The 14,913-nt window shown below is 37.6% G+C and overlaps 1 protein-coding gene across 1 annotated transcript in view; it reads right to left on the bottom strand.

The window, feature by feature from the left end:
* BBS9 (Bardet-Biedl syndrome 9) overlaps window positions 1-14,913 on the bottom strand; it is a 396,362-nt gene that overhangs the window by 299,925 nt on the left and 81,524 nt on the right. Inside the window, exon 5 of the mRNA XM_011362511.2 lies at window positions 5,224-5,398. Coding sequence (XP_011360813.1) covers window positions 5,224-5,398 — 175 coding nt within the window. The remainder of the gene's footprint in view (window positions 1-5,223; window positions 5,399-14,913) is intronic.

The raw sequence follows: 14,913 nt of genomic DNA, 5'->3' as shown, positions 1-14,913 counted from the left end.
AAATTAATGTTGGCAGGACTGAGTCATGGGAAAAGAGACCGAAAAAAAAAAAAAAAAAAAGGAAGGAGAGAAAAGATCTCAGCCTTGTAAAACCATGCAAAAGAATTCCATAGGCAGCTGCAGCAAAAATGCCTCCGTATCAACTGAGTCTCCAAAGGTAACTGACCGTCAAAACCCCTAAGTCTCCAAAGGTGCCAAAATAAACCTCACATTCCAATCTCCAAACAGAATGATTTTACTCTTCCCAGTTCATGGTAACAGAAATAGTGTGCACTCACTAGTAACTAGAACATCAGCCCAGAGCTGGTCCTGCTGTGGGTCTAACCTCAGGCAATTAATTACATAGGTGGTTAATTTTCTGCAGACACCAACCTACCAGGGCATGATATGGATATTAATGAGATTGTTGCAAAAATCCAAAGCTTTTGAGCTGTTTGAAGCTCCTTATATAACTACAAAGAGTTATTATTTCATCTGAGGAATAAATGAGCCCCTAAAGTGGCCTCATTAACATCAAAACTGCAGACAGAGACACGGCCAAAATTGACTCCTGATTTCCAAATTCAGACCATTTTTCTTCCTGAAAGACAACTCAGAAGAGTATTTTATTACTAAATGTAACTGACAGTAAATTTAGATAATGACAAACTTACAACAGCATCTATTTTATGGTTCTTCCTTAAATCCTCTTAACTGTGACCAATAATGTACATGGAAATCTATTTCCAAAACCAAATGATTCTAAACAGACTTGGAAATTCTAAAATAAAAAATAAAAAAAAAAACCTGGATTTTTTTTTGCTTACCATTCAAATGTTCAGTGATATAAGCTAAAGAATAAGATTCCCTCGCAGAGACTGCTGAAGAATAATCAGGCCCAATGTAATAAGATTTCATGAAAGAACGCCATATGCGTTTCTCTGAACAAAAAGGTGCTAACCACAAATACAGCAAGTCAAGGTGAACAATGGTGCTATTTGACCCAGTAACCAAAACTGCTTCCTAGGTCCTGTGGAGCACCAATAACAAACTCAACCGTATAATTCAGTTCTCATCTGCATCACATCGTAAAAACAGCAAGTAGCTAAAATATGGATTGAGGAGTCAGAGTACAAAAGTAAACCCTCCAAAACTGTTTATTTCCACATGAAACACTGTGGTTAACTTCAAAGGGTACCAGGGGATTTTGGAACCTTTATATTTAACTCGGGGAACTCTACTAGAAGTGGAAGCTCTGGAAAGAGAGTATCACTATGTTCATTTCAATTATAGTTAAAACATTCTTGGTTATGCAAGAACCATTTTCATTGAAAGAAGCCATTAACAAAGTAGAAACTTCCTTTACAAACTCTTCATTCTTTCAAGTTCATGTTAAACATCTACTGTCAGCAAGGTACAATTCTAGGCATTTCAGGGATACAAAATTCCTGCCATCAAGGAGGATTTAGCTCAGTCAAGAAAAAAACCAAGCCAATATATAATATCAATGAAAGCATAAATAGTGCTTGTAGAAAGCAGGGAAAACTACTCTATAAATTGAGAAGGAGGAGATGTTACCTGCAGCTAGGTCAGGACAAAACTGAAGAGGAGCACTGAGGCTTCCAAACATGATTTTCATATGCAGAAAAGGAAGGAAGAGCATCTCAGAGTACAGCATGAGCAAAAGGAGAGAGAAAAGCCCTGGGTATATGTGGAGAACACCATATATTTCAAATTGGCAAGAGCCTAAGACTGGTAAAGAATAAATACTGTCAATTAAATTCAACAAATGCATTTTAAAATACTGATTTAAAGCCTGCTATCTATTTAGCAATGTATCAGAAGCCGTTTGTAGGGGTGCAGGGGAAACATAGAACAAAGAGGAGAGAAAAATAAAACTCATGGCAAGTACATATACTTCTTCAGGGAGCCTCCCTACATTCAACTCTTATTTAAAGGTCTCACCTCTAGGCCTCCTCAGTGTCCTGCGCACAGCTCTGCGATAGCCTGTATCACAATGAATTGAAACAGCTTGCCTACATAGTGCCTGAGGACAAGACACAGGTCTTACTGAGTTTGCATTACCAGTATTTTGCACAGTGTGTGACACACAGAAGCCTCTTAAAATATGTTTTCTGAATGATTAAACAAATGAACTGAATTATTCCATTAGTGAGTAGATATTTAATACAGATTCTGCTCTCAGGAACCTGATAACGCAAGACATACTCTAGAACATCTCAGCACACTACAAAAAGTCAGTGTATGATATTGGACAAAAATCAGTGTTTTAGGCAATTATATATCTAAGCAGTAAAAAAAGGTGGATAGTTGAAGCAGTTAACTTTAAAAGTCCCTTCCAAATCTGAAAATCAAAACAATAGAGGTAAAATGGGACTAAATTATAAAAAGCACCAAATGTCAATATAAGATTTACTAATGGGAAACAAAAATTCTGCCTCAAAGAAGTGTTTTAAAAAGGTAGATATAAGAAGGACCCTAAAGTCTACAGGTAAGAAAATCAGAAATCCAAGTGAGAAGATAAAGGCTTGAATGCCAGTGGGGATGAAGAGCAAGCAAGGGCTGAATAAGAGAAGGAAAGGTAAAAAGTTCAGGATTTACTAACTCTGACAAGTAGAGGAAAGAAAACAAGAATAAAAAATGGTCCAGGGGTGGTTCCATAAAGTAGTGGTTAGCACGTCTGCTTCACACACAGAAGGCCCTAGGTTCGAGCCCCAGCGGAGCCATGGCCCATACTCCAGGTGTGCCAGGCCCTGGGTGTGTGCCGCAAGCGTGTGGGAGGAGAAGCCCTGCCTTCAGAGATCCCGTTCTTAAGGGGAGACAGCAACAACCGTAGGTCAGGGATGGAAGGGGGGTGTGTAATTAAACAAAACAATGGTCCAAAGTTTGAATAAATATGGCCAAGAGAGTGGTGGTACCCAAACCACCAGGCCTCACCACCATCACCAAAAGAAAGCAAATAATTATCTCACTTCAAAAGAAAAACAACTCTCGACATGTGTTCCTGACTTAGAATCCTACCTGGAGTGTGTGTTTGCAATGACAACTTCTGGGTCTTTTCTCAAAACCTGCTAAATCAAAACTAGGATTGTGGGAAATGGGAATCTGCAAATGTGTATTTTGTGTGTATGTGTGAGATTTATATAGTATTTTATTTTTTTATTAAGTTTATTGGGGTAACATTGGTTAATACAATTATATAATTTTCAGGTGTACATTATAATTTGACATCTGTATATTCTGTTGTATGCGAATGTGTATTTTATAACAGGCTTCCTAGGTGATTCTTATGCACACTAAAGTCTGAGACTCACGGTCTTCCCTAGTTCAAATCTGAACATAACTGAGCCTGTTTTAAAGCAATTAAATATGAATACCAAAAATGAAAATGAATTTTACTTAAAAGTCTTTTATACAAACTGATTACATTCTATTAACTGATTATAAATATAGGTAATGAAGCCTCAAAAGAACCTAAAGTTTTCATGCTTTCTCCCATCCTAAATTATACCAGTGATTATCATTTAATTTAATCTATTAAACTTGAAAGCATATGTAAATACAACACACTATTTAATGTTATAAACCCTCTTGTATGTCATCATTTCACAAAAATCGCATATTCCACGCATTTTTACGATTATAAAAGATCCACATATGGATAAAGAGCAGATTTTTTAGTTCTAGATGGAGATGAATCTAGATGGATTGGTATGTTGATTTACCTCAAACAGTGTGAGCTTCTATAGGATTAAATTTACACATTAAGGAAACCCACACATTGCCTCTTCATCCAATCGCTCACAGAGTTATTACCAAATTAATTCCTATGCACATATTTCAAAAAGTAAGTCACGGAGCCATCTAACCTTTGTGCTGTGAACCCAGTGTAACTGCCAGTGTCACTGCTCAGCAGGAGCTGAGGCACAGAACTGGGTGGAAAGCTGAGAAGCAGATCTATCTCCTCAACATTGCTTAAGTTTTGGCAGGCTTCAATGTATTATAGAGATACTTTTCTCAACCTCTCAAGATAAACATGTTTTATTTATTACCAGTAGCAATGCCACAATTCATTCATCTCCTCTGGACAAGAGTCACAAGAGTTACAGAAAGAATGTGACATAATGATACTTTACCTCCATCAGTTAACTTCTGCTTAGTCACAAACATTTGCCTGTTTTCAGAGTTTTGAATCCTAGATGCCCTGACAATAATTCACAAAAGGTAGATTGCCACTTATGAAAACTGCATTAACTTGCTATATACACATATTGAAACTTGAAGACAAAAATTTATGGCTGTTGCCTGATGAATTTATATTTTCTTCCTGCCTTGGGGAAAATCATGTGGCCAAGAATAATACTGAAAAGTTATAATGAAGTGTCTCTTAGACGTTTAAAGTTCTAAATGTTGCCACCAGTGAGATAACAACAATAATGTTACCGAAGATACCGTAAGCCTCCAAGTCTATTTCTTTTTCCGGCATATATCACTACTTTCTTTTCCCCATTCTCCCTTCCAACAAAATAACACCCTCCAAAAACTCAAAACCTTAATTTTCATTGAAACGTATCTAGTAGAGGAGAAAAAGGTGTCTCTCAAACACATTTCACCAAAATCAATAAGGATTTCTCTCTAGCAGAAGTATAAACTGTTTTCAAAGAGTCACTTTCATACTTTACTGCAAATATGAATTGTTCTTTTATAAACATTCATAACAACATTTGTATTTCTCCAGTATTCTTCCTATGTCACACATTCTTTTTTTATTATAAAATAATTCCTTATATGCATCTTTGTATGTGGCTTTTTCACACACACTGTTTTATTATTTATAATTCAGAGAACAGTCCTAATGATTATTGAGCATTTTTTATGGGGTGGCAAGTTGACAGACATTTAATCCTTGTAAAAAGCTTGTCAAAGTAGCCACTGTTATCCCTTTACAGCCAAGATAAGGACACTGACCATCAAACAGCTGTGAGCAGCAAAATCATGATTCCAATCCAGGTCTGCCTCTCCCCAAACCCCTCCTCTCCATCTCTGCACTATATTGCCTTTCAAATAGTTTACATTATGTGAATGATAACACTAAGTCAGCACAATTGCATTTTATCAAAGAAACCAGGCTCTTTTCATTTGTAATATTCACGCTGTGTAGAAAAGCATTAGCAACATACGCATAAAAAATCATGTTTTCAAAGATTTAACATCCAAACTTACTTGTAACTTTCCACTTGTCGGCAGGAAGAGACAGTAATGAAGGAATCTGTCCGGGAACTGTAAGCGAGAGGGCCAGGTAAAAGAGAACCAGGGAGAAATCTCCCAAAAGCATAGCTTTCCTGCTCGAACACCATCAGCATCCCGTCCATAGACTGAATGCAAATTAAATCTCGACCTAAAGAAGAATTAGAGAAATCTGGTGACCTGTACTTTTAATAAATATAATGGTGTTAATTTATCACTATCCACCACAGATATGTCATAGTTAATTCCACCACCACCCCGCCAGGGGCAAAATGAGCGGTTTAAACTTTAAATTACGAATTAATGAAGCTATCAGATTATTGTCTATCACCATATGTACATTTCACAATTTTTAAATGATTCAGAAGATGTCTATAATTTTAAATACATTCACTTCATTTACTCATGCTAAAATCTTTAATTCAAGATAATCTGAGAACAATCATGATTCTTTGCAAGATATCATCTTTTCCAAAATCAGAAAAGAGGCTGCTCCTCTTCTTCATAATATGTCAGCCTCGCACTTTCAAATATTTGACTTAGATATCAGTCAAACACAGCAGATCCAATTCGTAGACATGTATTAGGCACCAGTTTTATAAAAATCGTAGTGTTAAGCACTGCTGAGAGTAAAAAATAAATGAATACTTATCATTGATTGTCCTAAGCTATAGATTGATTCTGATGTGTCTTCTACTATCAGTCTACAAGTACTATGAAATTTATAGTTCTTATAATATACTGAGATGATAATAATGATTATTTCTATGATATAGTATAGTATTCCTAACCTGAGAAAGATCTAGTAGCTATAACTTTTCATATTTTACTACTGTGATTAGTATATTAGGTAGGGAAGAACTATGGTACAGAAAATTAAGGGAATAAACAAAAGGTCAATCCTCTTAATTAATTTGTCACCTGTAACCCATACTTACCATATATAGTAAGTCCTATAGTAACTGTTCCATTTTACCTTGGATATCATGCCAATGTAGTATACTTAAATTTTGAAATTTAGTAGCTCCTTTCTATCTGCTAGATGGAATGTTGCCTGATTCATGAATCATTAAATAAAGCCAATAATAAAAATGTAGACAATAAAATAGTGTTTAAAGATATATCTTCTGTATACAATTGCACTTAAACAATAAAGGGGGGGACTGAGCATTAGCGAATTAGGTGGAACCTAAAAGGAGAGCAATAAATTTAATCTTAATAAGTCAAGAATCAGAGAGACGGAAGAAATCTAATCAATGAAACACTTATGCAATGACGTTGGCCTTTGGGGAAGGATATTACTGTAACCAAATATACTCTTTACATCTGTATTATTAAAGAAGGTGAGGTCAGAGCATGTGTACTTGCAAGCAGAAGTACCAATAAAATTTGAGTTCATTTCAATATGTTGAATATTGTTGAACCACAAATCTTCAGTTTCCCAAAGACATCAAAAAAGTGGTCCTCAGAGTGTGGCTCCCAGACCTTCAGCTTCAGGTTCAGCTAAACTTCTTAGAAATGCAGATTCAAGGGTCCCACTCTAGATCTGCTGAATCAGAAACTCTGGTGTTAGGACCTAGAAAATCTAGGTTTTAACAAGCTCTAGAGCCTATCTGATGCATGCGAAAACTCAAAAACCACTGCCTTGGCATAGTATGACAAAAAGCTAGAGTTTAAAGAAAACTTCAGCCCCAGAGAAAACTTGGCTCCTTAGCATTGTATATGGGGTCTTATTTCCTAAAACTCTAGCAATATAGAAGAGAGTTCTAAATACACTGAAATGTCCATGTGGGCTGCCTCTAGAGTCAGATAATCTGAGTTTGAGTCCAAGTCTACCAAATATTAGCTGTGAGATTGGGCTCAGGTTTCTTTACAAAATGGTGTAACTACCTTAGTTATTGTGAGAATTAAATGAAGTAATATATGGAAACTAGATCCAACAGGTGGTAAATACACAATCAATTATTCTATAATTATTTTCTAAATCTCACACTACGCGTCGTGTTAATGTTTAACTGCTTGCTGTTTCCTACACACATTATGATGGTGCATTCTTCCGTGTTTTTGCTTAGATTATTCCCTTTCCCCAAAACACTTTACTTTTCTTGCCCTAGTCTAGTAAACGTTCACTGACTACCTCCTGGTCATCCATTCCCCATTCCGCTTATATTTAGCCATGACGTTTGAATGAGACTAACTTTATTCTAAGCTTGAGGGCAGGCCCTGACATATGTAAACCAATTAGTATCCCACTAGTCACAATGATTGATTTGGAGACAGGTATAGTTTACAGCCAGTGAGAGAAATTAAATCCTTAGATTGAGCTGGAACTATAGAAAAACTTACCCTTCCTCCTTGGGAAGAAATGTATGAGGAGGACATGGTAGGGAATCACAGAGGCCATCTGGGTTTTACAAGGGCACAGTTAAGACAGGGTCATGGAAGACACTGTTTGAGTCAATACATCGAGCCTTACTTGAAGATAAACCTACCTGTGAACTTTGCAAGCAATGGATTCTCATAAATAATGAAGCCACTCTGAGTTGAGTCTCTGTCCCTGAATCAAATGGATCATCCCATTTGACTTCTGAAAACCACACAGGCACAGGCCGAGGCTCATGTCTTCCCAAAAGTCTTCTCTTTCCCCCTCAACCACCCTCCAGCTGAGAGCTTACAGATCCCTCTCCTTATCTCCATATTATAGCTAATCACCGATAGAAATGATCAGGTTTTGTATCCCTCACTCATCCCAGACTAAACTCAAAGGCAGAAACCAAATCTTATTCATCTTTGTAAATCCAAGAACTATAAACTGCCTGGCATGTAGAAGATGTGCTAATAAATAAATGTCTGTTAAGCTGAAGTAAACTAGGCAAAATAATTTATTTGTCTCCAGCTAGGTTGGCTGAGATTTTATTCTATGTGTCTAACATACTGCATTTGAAGTAAAAAAAAAAAAAAAAAAAAAAAGCTTTATTTATTATAAGCCTGGCTGCTGACATTTAGAAAAATGTAGGGATCAATCCAAAACATTACTCAAAATTAAATAAATAAATCCATCAAATCACTGTTTTGGAAGCCACCTCCGAATACATACCAGAGGCTCCTCTTACAGATAATGGTAACAGAAAGAACAGTCCAAAGAAGCCATGAAAGTTTTGTAGTTCTGAAAAGAACAGAGCCAACAGGAAGCCTTCATAAAAGCGATGAGATTTCAGGAGCTATTTAAATGACCTAGGCATGAACCATACTCAAAAGATACCTTACCATATGCTCAGTATTATATTAGGAGCTGTAAGAAATACAGAACAGCAGCAATAATGACTACTACTGCCATTTACTGAGCACCTGTTATATTCCTACCTTTGACCTAAACATTTACCCAGCACATTAGCTATAATCTTAAATAATTCTAAAAAATGGACAATTATCCCATTTTACACATGAGAAGACTAAACCCACATAGCTTTAACAATTTGTCTAATGCCAAAGTTAGAAAATAAGAAAATTAGTACTCAAATCAGAATCTATCTGGCTCCATTACATCATTCACATTCCCTGGGAGGCTCCATTATACCACACTGGATCCATTTTTTAAAATAACATCAGTTAACATAGATAATCTAAATGATGTAAAACAGACTAAGTACTAAAAAAACCCAAAGAGGTTAATAACAATTAACTTCCTGGGAAAGGCTTCGTGATAGAAGTAAGATGTATCCTATCTAGACTGAGAAGGATAAGTAGAATGAATATGGGTCAAAGGTAAAAGCAGAGGAAATTTCTGGGAGAGAAAAGGAACATATTTTAAAAAACATCCAGAGGTAGTTAGACTTGATCTACTGAATGGATCAAGTTTTACCAACAAGGCATGAAATACAAAAGCAAGAGACTGAAAAGATGACAATAGCTTAACGATGCTTCCTCAAAAAGTATGCCTAAACTATACACAGAAAAATAAAATATCTTTTAAAGTTGAAATAGTTCAGAAGTTTGGAGATTCCACCAGAATTTAAAATCGGGATATTTACCCCATTGATCTTAATCATAATGAGAGAAAAATAACCATTGTGATTTGTAAGATCTGGGAACAAATTGATAAAGGACCCACCAAAATCACTTTGAAAGGATTTTGGAAATCAGTATTTTTCATTTTCAAAGGCAAAAAGAAATTGTGCCTGTGGGGCTGAGGGGTGGAAAGCAGGAAAGTTCCATTATGGCAGCCTCATGAAATGAGTATTTATTAAAGAGTGTGCCTCATTTCCTGGTGTTAAAATATCATGTAGTCAAAGCTTTAACATGATGCATAAACTGGTAATCAATCACATGTTGAACTGACTGCTAGATTAACAGTTTTCTCTGCTAAATTATAGTCTATTCACTAAAATGGTATATAGCTCTGGGTCTGTGTGTGTGTGTGTGTGCGTGTGTGTGTCCATGCCCAGAATTTCTTTCTACCATGCATGACCCAGAGCATTTTCCATCATTCATTACCATAGCAACAAGGGCCGGCCCCATGGAGGTTCAGTCCTGAATACTATTTCCTTCCCTTCTCTCCTGTCTTTTTCTTCCTGTGGAATCATGCAGCAGAGTAAGTGGAGTGGCATACATGAAAGAAGACTACCTTTCCTCAGCCTGCGACGTGTTTTCTGAATCTATGCTCATATTTCTTTTACACATTGAGTAAAAATACAAGTGAAGAAATGCAAACGTGACCTGTGGCCAAGCATATATTGCAGTTCAGCAAGCAGCTGTCAAAAATACTTGGTCTTTCTCCAAGTCTGAAAAACACATGAAAAACAGCTGTATAGGTAGTCAAAAAGGCAGACAGGAAACATCAAGAGACTGATACATAAGAACAGAAGAGTCCAAAAGTCTGTGGAACTTCCGCTGGTTTTACACGCACTTGGAAAATTTTTTGTTGTTGTTGTTACATAAAAGCTGAAACACTAACTCTCATTAATCTTTATTGCAAACCCAACTCAAAAATGATATAACATGTTTGCTATGAGCAAGGACATAAAAATGTTCAGAGTAGGATTTCAACACATACTAACTTAAAAACAAATGGTAGATGGATTTCTAGAGCTTGCAGGATTGTAAATTTGCCATTAAAAATCATTTTTGTACTTTTTCACTAGTATCGTCATATAAATAAAACTACCATTTTGAGATACATGCTACTATTTGACTATACTCAATAATTAACAATTGGTAATTTATTAGGTAAAAAATAGCTAGTTTCTTTCTTACTACTTTCTCCCTCATATTCTATTTTATTTGAGCATTCTAAAAGTAATCAGTGCCTGATAATAATACAATATTCAAGAAGATTCTAAGGTTAAAACCTTAGTTATTTAAAATTTAAATCTCTAAGCAAACAGAGTCAATCAATAAATACAATACACGTGTTGAGCTAAATAACTACTATTTTTAAATATGTACCAGGGAAAAATTACAAATTACCAACTATTATTCAAGTGTTACCCCAGTAAATATCATGAGACTAATTAAAGATTCAAGAAAATAAAAATTGGGTCTACATACTAACTCTTCCTATGAACTTGCCTTTTGACATTTTAATGTGTCTCATTTTCATAGGAACTTTAATAGCCTTACAAAGACCTCTAGTGTGTGTTCCACCAAGTTTTTTATCTAATTTCTCCCCCTAAACTGTGAACAAGGTTATTATAAAGAAATTACAACCATTCATTAAATTAGCATTATATATGATAAATTCAATGTGAATGCAAAGTTAGAGCTTAAAAGAAGGCCTTAAACATTATATTATCACTTGCATCCACAAAATATTAGGTGAATTACTTTGCAGATGTAATAACCATGAAAGGATTGATAACATTCTCTGAAACTCAAATTCATTCAGCAAATTCAAAGAACATTCACTGCACACCTCGCACGTGCTAGCAGAGACAGTCGCTACTCTCAGAAATTTCAGTGGATATGCGAGTTAAATAAATACAACAGTGGAAGAACAGAGGCATATTAAAGTAATTTAAAAGGCTGTGGGAGCATGATGAACTGTGTCTGGAAGAATCAAGAACAGAAATAAAACACGAGTCTTACACACTGAAAAAGCGTTTGCCAGACAATCATAGAAGCAAAAGCAGAGGGCATACCACGTGCAGAGACATGGATTATGACAGCGCTGTGTTTGGAAAGGAGCGAGATCAGTGATCTCTGGGGGAAGCTGTTGGGTGGAGGGAGACACCGCTGATAAAGATGGCAGGCATGCTTCTCAGAACTGACAGCAAAGCCGCAACTTGAGACCAGATCTGGTGCATTCTTATTTTAGTCCTGAAAGCTCTCTCAGTTTCCTCGTCTGTAAAGCAGCTGTGCGAGATTACATGATACCGCTATGATAAAATACAGTAAAAATACTTCATACTACCTGGGACCCTGGTAAGCATTCAATAAACAGTAACTAAATGGTATTACTGGATCTTGATTATTGAGGGAATTATATAAAAAAAATTTTAATTGAGGGGAAAAAAGTCCTCCCAAGCAAAAAAGATAAAATATAATGTGAAAAGAAGCACATACAATCAGAAATTCATCCTTTTTGCCAAAGCGTGGGATTTTTAAGATGATAAGAACTATGGGGGCCGTGGCCCTAGGAGCACCCAAAAGGCGGCCAGGCGGCAGAGCTGCCAGGTCCTTCATGATGGAAGATTTTGAGATGCTTCTCTCTCTCCTGTGTAGTTGGTAGTTTGGGTGGTGAAGAGACGGGTGACAGTGTTAAAACCTTTCTCCAGGCCTTTGCCAGGGGAACCAAAGACTCCACAGGGGCAATCTGTACCATCTCAAAGCTAGATGCTCGAATTCAGCAAGAGAGAGAGGAGCAGCGTCAAAGGGCAACGAACGTCCTGGAGGAGAGCCCAGAGCAGAATTTTCCAGTGCTGCGCTCTTGTTCCGGTTCAGTCTCCTCTCGTTTTAGCGAACGTTCATTCCTGTGCTTCAGTCAGCCACTGCCCAAATTACTGGTGCTCCATCAATGGACACACAACATGGAGATGTCCGGTCGTTGCTGGAATGCTTGCTCACGTCAAGTTTCAGTGCTCTCTGGGTTGTACCCATTTGTTCTTAGCGAAATGCTGAATGCCGATTGGTTTCAAGATATAGCCGGCCTAGCATTCGAGGTAACAGGGAAGAAGCCTCACCTATTCCCTATTATCAGCAAAATCATTGCTGACATGCTCGCCAACCTTCTGCTGCAGGCTCTTTTCCTTATCCAGGGGACATCTGTGAGTCTCTTTCCCATCCGTCTTGTTGGCCAGCTGGTTAGTCTCCCGCATGTGTTTCTTTTCTACTCAGTGTACTGCTACAAATACCAGGGGTTCAATAATGGCACTGAAATGCACCAACGGTTGTCAAACCTAGAAAGGAACTGGCCTTCCTACTTCGGATTTGGTTTGCCCTTGGCTTTCCTCACAGCGATGTGGTCCTCTTCCTGTATGTGGCTGCCTCTTCTCTTCTCTTCTTTCCTTTATTCATTATCATTGCCCATGAAGCAAAGACCCTGACAAAGCGCACTTTTTCCAGTTGCACCTCTTCTCTTTGGTGGTTTTCTTAAGCACCAGACTCTTCCACAAGATGGTCTACCTGCAGTCTGCCCTGAGCAGCTCAACCTCTGCAGAGAAGTTCCCTTCAGCCCACCTGTCTCTGCCAAACTGAAGGCTGCTGCAGGCCACTGGGTCACCTGCCGTCCAGAGGCCGGGTGGGACTGGGAGGGGGCTGTGCAACTCTTTCCTCGTTCACCTCTCCCACCAGGGACAGCGGGACCCACTCTGCTGAAGGGCCTCTGCATGTCCCCTTCTCTCTGAGGAACTGAAATTGTATCTCTGGTGAACATAAGGAACAATCTTCCTGACACCAATACGTGGATTTTTAACACCCACAGTTAAAAAGGACCACAGGTTTTTCTGCAGCTTTTTTCTATCATTCGGTAGCCCTGTGCCTGGACTGCTTTGAAAACTTTTTCTCCTTATGCCATTAACGCTCCCCACCTCCCAATCCTGCCTTCCGCCACCCTTGGATAAATGGAGTTTGTAATTCCAGCTGTCGTATTTGGTGGACCTGGTGTTCTGACTGTTTTTCCTGAAGCACATGTACTGATTTTGGAGATAAAGGAGTATCTCGGTTGCTCCTGGTGACTCCCTTTGTAGCCATCACCATTTTGTTTCTGTAACTCAGGTTACATTTTGTTCTCTCTTGCTGCGCTGCAAAAAAAAACCAAGCCTAAAGAGATGGGACAGGAGGAAAGATCTCACAGCCAGATCTTCTGGGTGTTGAGGAGTGACTTTTCTTCCCCTTGAAGGGGAAAAAGCTTTTTTTACTGGTACATTCAAAGTTCCCCAACTACAGGGAAGGACCAACTTTGGACAAGTGCCTCTGCAACACAGAATGCTCAGAGGACCTGAACTTTTAAACTCTGGAGGTCTGAAATTTACTATCGGCCACTGTCGGGTCTGTCTGGTGTTTCAAAAGAATATTAGGTGCCGTAAATAGGAACTGAAGGGGTAAATTTATTAAACCCATTAAAACTGTGATTGGTTGGTGTTTTTCTGTCATTTTAAAGAGACTAAAATGGAGGAGGGACAGATGTCAAACACTTGCACTATTTTAAAATATCACAATTAAACATGAGCTAGTTTCCCAACCCCCATCTCCCCTCCCCGCCCTGCCCGCCCAAAAAAAAAGAAAGAACTGAAAATCTCTCAAAACTTAGGGGGGTATGTGTGAACTACTGGGCTGTTCAAGATTATTCTCTGCCTATTTTAAATTTACTTTCTTCAGAAAAACAATAAATGAGTGGAAAAATCACTCAACCACAAAGAATAAACTGGAAGCCCAAAGGAGTAGAATGATCTTTACATCCATCAGTACTACTCAAAACTCTCACTTCGAAAACATATGCAAAATAAACCTTAAAGAGTTATTAATTATTAGAGCCCTGGAGAGAAAGTCTTTTCTTGGGTAATATGAACCAAGGGATTATTATTATATGAACCAAGGGATTATTACCAGCAGGAAAATTACCCCCAAAGGGGTACTGATAAGATACGCTCTGGCTGAACCCTGTTCCCAGAACAGAATGGTATATCATAAAAGAACAAATTGAGCGAATATGGGAAAAGTATCAAATGTAGATTAAAGTACTATTATATAATGGAAAAAGAAATGATTTTGAATCAGAAAGACAAAACGATAAAATTTTCAATCTGGCTCTGATACAACTTAGATGTGTGACTTTGGCTACTTCGTTTAATTTCATTCACCCTGTTTCTTCACATGCAAAATAAAACTTATCGCAAACTCTACACCCCATTGGGTTGCTATGAATATTGAAGAAGTGAACATGTGAACTACACAGTTTAGTATCTGAAACGTTGTAGGAGTGTTTGTCAATCTTAATCTCAGATTTTTCATGTTTAAGAAAAAAAAAAATCAAACCAACTTTCCCTAGCACCTACACTTATCTATATTTTGGATATCAGATAATTTAGTCATCAAATCTCACTCCTTAGGTATAAAAGGGTAGAAAACATCTCCGGGGAAAGTTAGGACAAAAGGTGTCCAGGAAGTGGAAATGGTTCTGTTCAGAAATTCCTGTCTTTATTTGCTAAAGTACTTGCTAAAGAAGTGATT

The sequence above is a fragment of the Pteropus vampyrus genome, unplaced genomic scaffold, assembly GCF_000151845.1.
Source record: "Pteropus vampyrus isolate Shadow unplaced genomic scaffold, Pvam_2.0 Scaffold75, whole genome shotgun sequence".
In the NCBI taxonomy this organism is placed as follows: Eukaryota; Metazoa; Chordata; class Mammalia; order Chiroptera; family Pteropodidae; genus Pteropus; species Pteropus vampyrus.
This window is presented reverse-complemented; position numbering and strand designations above follow the sequence as displayed.